This window comes from Larimichthys crocea, chromosome XI (assembly GCF_000972845.2).
Source record: "Larimichthys crocea isolate SSNF chromosome XI, L_crocea_2.0, whole genome shotgun sequence".
Taxonomy (NCBI): Eukaryota; Metazoa; Chordata; class Actinopteri; family Sciaenidae; genus Larimichthys; species Larimichthys crocea.
Genome location: NC_040021.1, coordinates 18,002,576 through 18,008,623, shown reverse-complemented (window position 1 = coordinate 18,008,623; position 6,048 = coordinate 18,002,576). Strand labels below are relative to the sequence as shown.

General features: G+C 41.2%; 1 protein-coding gene across 1 annotated transcript; it reads left to right on the top strand.

The window, feature by feature from the left end:
* The first annotated feature begins 457 nt into the window (after nucleotides 1–457).
* On the top strand, nucleotides 458–2,421 carry LOC113746925 (uncharacterized). The gene is made up of 3 exons (XM_027284500.1): nucleotides 458–654; nucleotides 1,138–2,106; nucleotides 2,235–2,421. Exons 1-3 carry the CDS (start codon nucleotides 637–639, stop codon nucleotides 2,313–2,315), a joined length of 1,068 nt encoding a protein of 355 aa, XP_027140301.1. The 5' UTR covers nucleotides 458–636; the 3' UTR covers nucleotides 2,316–2,421.
* Nucleotides 2,422–6,048: the final 3,627 nt, after the last annotated feature.

Below are 6,048 nucleotides of genomic sequence, written 5' to 3'. Positions count from 1 at the left end.
TTTGTATCCTTGGGCAGATAGATATTGTTTCGCAGAGGCAGATATTGTAGGAAAACAAATGAAATACAGTCAGTGAACTTTCTCCAGATCTGCACAATGAACATTCTGTGACTTCGCAGTCAGATAATGTCTCCTCATTATGTTGATAAAAACAACATCTTTTCCGTCATCCCCCTCACTTGTTATGCTTGAGGATGCCGCTGGTAGTGCCTGCTATGGAATGGCGCCCGCTAGCCGCACCACATTGATGGGCAATTCAGTCCAATTTGCAACTTACATATAGGTATAACACACACACACACACACACACACACACACACACACTCAACCTTATTTTGTCACTTGTTAGGATATCATGAGGATAAACATGATAACACACACACACCTAGACACGCACGCACACACATGTGCTATGGAAACAGAGAGTTCTGGAATACAGTGTTCCAGAGTTCTGAGTTCCATCACTAGTATATAGGTCAGTGTCCACAGTGTGACTACAGAGAGATTGTCTGCACTGAACTACTGAACAGTTTGCCACAAAACCTCCCACTCCAACCGAGGAAATCTCAAGACAGAAAACTCAGAAGAAGAGAAAAGAAAGAGAAACCAAACAAATATACCGAGCTCAGCTGAAAGATGTCTGAACAAAGACAGGTAAGTCAATGCACCATAAGAGACTTATGGACTAAATTGGTTTAGAGATGAATTTGAAACCTGCTAAAAGTTTTTTGTGAAGTTTATACATGAGACAGCATCAGAAAGTGAGTTTCAGTTTCAGTGCGAGCTGGAGGACAGTACCACATAATGTGTCGATGTTAGACTTATTTAATTAGAGAAAAACATCTTTTCCCTAAAATTCACCTTTTTTTATGGTTGTTTGGAAATACAAAACTAAACAAAGGAGGAGAATTGAAAAATTAATAGTAATAAAACATCTAATAGCAAAATTTAGAGCCATGAATCAGAACATACATACAAAAACACAAATATTGATGTAAATCAGATTATAACAGATTATCACATGCATTGTTTGCAGCACTAAAAATGAAACAAACAATGTTGTAACTGACAATAATGAGTGAATGTCTAGAACACCTGTTCTAGACAGCTTATAGTTTTCCGATGGTTCTTCACTAGATTTCCAGTTACATGGAAAAGGAGAAGAACATGGACAAAAGGCCCAGGTCTCCTACTTTTTCCATGGATTCTTTGACCCCTGAGATCAACAACATCCCTGTCTCAGGGTCCATCAATCACACACCGTTAGATGACGATGAGCTGATGCAGTGTAATGACCTCTTAGATAAAGAAGAGCTCACCTGCTTCAGCATCCACGAAAACATGAGCCTGGAAAGCCGATCATTGCTCTCCAGCTCCTGGTCTTGCAGCACTGATTCAGTTTTCTCACAGGTCATCACCTCATTTGATCAGGATGTCAATGAGGTGATTAAAGCAGTATGCCAAAGCTTTGTTGATCCTGAGAACATGGAGACAGAGGCGGTTGATTCTGAAGAAAAAGAGAAAGTCCAGACCACAGAGAGCATATCAACTTCCAGACAGACCATCGGGTCGGATAAGAGCCTGTCTTCTTCTTCCACCAAAACAGTCATCGCTGAGGCAGCAAAAACGCTCATCTCTTTGGTGATTGACAAAGCTGTAAAGGCACTGGAGGCCACTGAGGCTGCAAAAACACCCAAGGACATTGGTTCTCTAAAGACACTGCAGTCTACTGAGGGTGAAAAGACTCTGGAGGACACTGATTCTCTAAAGACACTGCAGTATACTGACTGTGAAAAGGTGAAGAGGTGTTTCAGTAGAGATCAGAGAAAGGTTCATCCAGCTCCACTTGCATATTTGGATGAGCCTGTCAGGTCACCCAGCACCGATTGGACAATATTTTGCACTGCACAGAGCAAACAGGGCCCTTGTGATTCCCAAGAGACAACCACCATTACCTCCACCAGTGGTGGTGAAAGTACAGACCTGAGGCCCATTCAGCGAGAGTTGGTGGACTGCATGGCAGACGATGACCCAACTGGTGTTGAGAAAACCAAAGCAAAGAAAAGCAATCGCTTCTTTGACTTCTTCCACAACATCTTTTCCAAGGTGAGGATGCATTTACGTTAAAATTCTTGAGTCTTCATGAGTTTTGAAAAAAATAATCTTCTTGAAGACATTGCTTTAATCTTTTGTTCAACTGCAGATATGTATTTATTCTTTGATTACTTCCCCAGAAAAACATTAAGAAGAAAGTGGCTGTGGAAGAAAATCAGTCCAAGTGGCCTTCTTTTTGGATGCACGTGATGCTTTTATAAGGACCAGGATCAGGACCAGCTTCAGCCACTGGCCTGATAATAACTTATTCCTGCTGTTGTATTGGTGGATAAAAATACATCAATATGATGTACACTGTGCTGTGTTTTAACTATGCCTGTTTCTCTAAATTAAGACTTCAGTGTCAGTGATTCTAGTTGTTGGACACTTGCGTGCTACTTTCTCTGTTAACCACAAACCAGACTAAAGTATAGCACACACTATCTTTGACACACATACACACACAAGACAGGAGAGAACAGACATACAGACAGGAGAGTTAGTAGTCAGTACAGGGCTGTGACGATCTTAAACACACCACTATCAGAACAATACAACACCAGGCAGATGCTTCAAACATTACCCTAAAATGCCATTAAATACAAAGCTTGACAGGGCTTAGTAGAGTCTTCAAACCTTTCAGAAAAAAACAGTCTGTAATATTCAGAAAGATTTTTATAACCTGTGAGCAGTTGTTCTTTGCTGGTATCTGGAAGAAGAAGAAGCAGAAGAGTCTTGGGGATTCTGGAAATGCCCTCAGAACACCTGTACAGCTGGGTTCCTTAAAGACCACCAGGGGTATTTTTATTTTATTTTAGAAGATCATATGCACTGTGACTTGAATCTAATGGTAATAGATGAGACTTGCTCAAGGAAGTGAGGGTTTAGTTTACAATGTGTAACTGGACTTTGGTGTAAAAGTGGCTGAAAGCGTAGTTACATACTCATACCCAGTGAGACAAAGCAGGACACTTGGCCTTTTTGAGCTTTATTTGACAGAGACAGCTTGAAGAGTGACAGGAAATGTGTGGAGAGAGAGATTGGGAATGACATGCGGAAAACAGACACAGGTCGGATTTAAACTCTGGGCTTCTGCAGCAAGGACTGAGCCTTTACATATGGCGCAGCTACTCTACCAACTGAGCTAAACACCGATGCAGAATGTGTTTAGAGTTTTGCTGAAAAGTCCAGATTAGCTCTGCAAATTGTGTTTTGCCATGTGAAATGGTTGAAGGTATTGACAACAGACTGCACAATTAGCTAAATGAGTTCATGCAGCTGAGAACTTTGTTCAGTGTAGTGTTTTAGCTATTGAGAAAAACTGCTGATTCCAAACAGAGGCGCTCAGAATTTGCTTGAGAGGTTCCCAGTTTGTCCTGGGATGTGTCATAGGAGGGGGTGATTAGGGTTTGGGCCCTGAGGTTCAGCATCCAGCCCGTAAGGAGAATTGGGCTCCGCCCCCTACTTCAGCACTGAGGCATTTTTGGCCTTAGCCTTTTGGTTTAATTTGGCAAACGTGCCGACAGAAGTGTCGGGCAGCAAATAGCAGCAAATGCAAAGTGTTGATATCAACAAGAGCCAGGGGTGAGCTTTTTTCCACCATCCCCCTCACTTGTTATGCTTGAGGATCCCGCTGGTAGTGCCTGCTATGGGTCATTTGTTTTCAATTAATTCATCTATAAAAACATGACCATCAAAAGTGTGCAGAAACAATACTTATGATAGGATATGACACTTTATAACATAAGTGGTATGAATTAAATGCTTACTGTTACATTACCTTTCATGCTGGAACGTTTTAGGTTGATTTTAAGATGGGATATTTAAATTTTAGCTTCCATACTTGACAACCAATTGGGGCGTCAACTCAGACACCAAAAGAGGGTGACTGCCCCATACACCAGCAACTGCTGTGCCACACACACACAGACACAATGGCATGTCAGTGACTGCTGCGCCACACAGTGGCAGCGGTTGAGAGATTAATTAAGAAAACCCTGCAAATGAATGCAGAAACCACATAATGGAAATGCTACTGCCAAGTCAAATACAACTCTGACGAAAAAACAGATGCCCATAACAGCAGCAGTTGCTGTGGCAGTCAGTGGCAGCCAGTGGAAGTGCCACTACTAGCTGCTGCTGCCATGAACTGAGCCAGCCCCTACTGCAAAATATTCTTTAAGAGCAGTGCGTACGTTGTCACTGGCGGCACTATTTTGAAAACATGTAAACCATGTCCTGCCGTTTCAAAGGACGATCAGCAACGATTCATGTCGCCCGAGGGTACCTACCTTTTCCGGTTTGGTTAATGTTGTCATTTCTGATTTGTTGTTGTGTTTTCTGATTTGACTTGCACGGCTTTCCTTTGAATGTACAATACATCTATCCATTTTACAACTCGCCCAAAATTTGCTCTATGGTTGAGGGTTGAGGTCTGGACTCTGAGGGGGCCAGTCCATCATTTTCAATGTTTCAGCAGATTCCTTCTGTCACAGGTAGTTCAGACAATAGTTATGGTCACTGTGGTATACTTTCTTATCCATGATGCATCAGTTTTCACTAAGTCACCTGTTCCTGAGGCTGAAATGGCCCCACACCATAATACTACCCCCTCTGTGTTTAACTGTTGACAAGACACACTCATTTTTATCTCTCTCCCCCTCCCTCCATCCAACATACACTCTTCACTGGTTGCCAAACTGTAAAATTGAAACAACACTTCCTCCAATCTTCCTTTGTCCATTTCTTGAGTTCTTTTGCAGATTTCAGGTGTTTCACTCTGCTTCTCTTTCAGTAATGCTTTCTTTGCTGCTATTCTGCCAACAAGTCCTTCTTCACCCAGTTTCTGACACACACTTCTTGAAGAACTGTTGCACCATTAGTCACTGTGGCATTGAGTTCTCATGAGGTCTTTCTTCGGTCCTTAAGACTGAGAATTTTGAGATGATTTACTTGTCTGTCTGAAAGTTTCTTTTTTCTACCTCTCCTCTTTTGCTTCTGGTGCGAATTGGTGACATCATGGCGGTCTAAAGTGACTAAGTTATAGTGCTTGGACTGCATCTCAAGACACAGGCCAGCTTGTTTTTTAAAGTAAAATGACCCACATCTCCTTATGATGCCTCTATTCTATGGTTTATAGAGCATTATTATGATATTGTAGATATTTCATTCTTTTTATGGGTATTTTAATGACAAATTCAACAAAAACAGCTGAAATCTCTTAAGTATGCCAAGTGTTCTAATAATTTGGCCACCACTGCATTTTACAGTGTCCCAAATCAGAGTTGTATATTAACTATATATTTACTGCATATAAACATATAAACATCAGTTAAAATTCAACCGAGCAGAGCAGGGTTATATAAAGTGCATGAGTATAAACTCCTTTACAAAGAGATGCAGAATGGATTACAGTCCATACAAACATGTCTCTTGAATGAACTGTGTTGACATGCTAGATTGCTAAGTGGCAGAAATAACTGGTAGGCTATTGTGGACTGCTAGCTCCAGCATAGTATGTTACGAGTAAGCTTGTAGTTGTAGTCACAACATCACCAGGCTTCCAGCATCATGTTTTACAAGCACATGAATGACTCACACAAAGCCACTTTGTGACTTTCTGACTGAAGCTTAACACAACATAACGCTGACATTAAGATTCACCATGCAGGTCTGGAATCTGCTCTCCCTCTCACATTATTTGACAGTTAGTGGTTACTTTAGCAACAAGTAAAGCATCTATGAAGAAACTTTCTTTCCCACTAAAGAAGCTATTTCTGTGAGACATACTGAACAACCTCCAAAAACTTAGAGTAGTCCTCAGCAGAACTTAGACTGAGCAGGAGGATGATGCCATGAAGAAAGTAGAAAAAAACATTGGAATAGTAGTCAGTGCAGTACATGTATATGTTTATTTGTAACTTTGGCTACATTTCATATGAACACCTGATATTG

What these genes read in the sequence shown, in the direction of transcription:
- LOC113746925 (XM_027284500.1), top strand. An exon ending in TCCACAACATCTTTTCCAAG is followed by an intron (nt 2,107 to 2,234) that starts GTGAGGATGCAT and finishes TTACTTCCCCAG; the next exon opens with AAAAACATTAAGAAGAAAGT.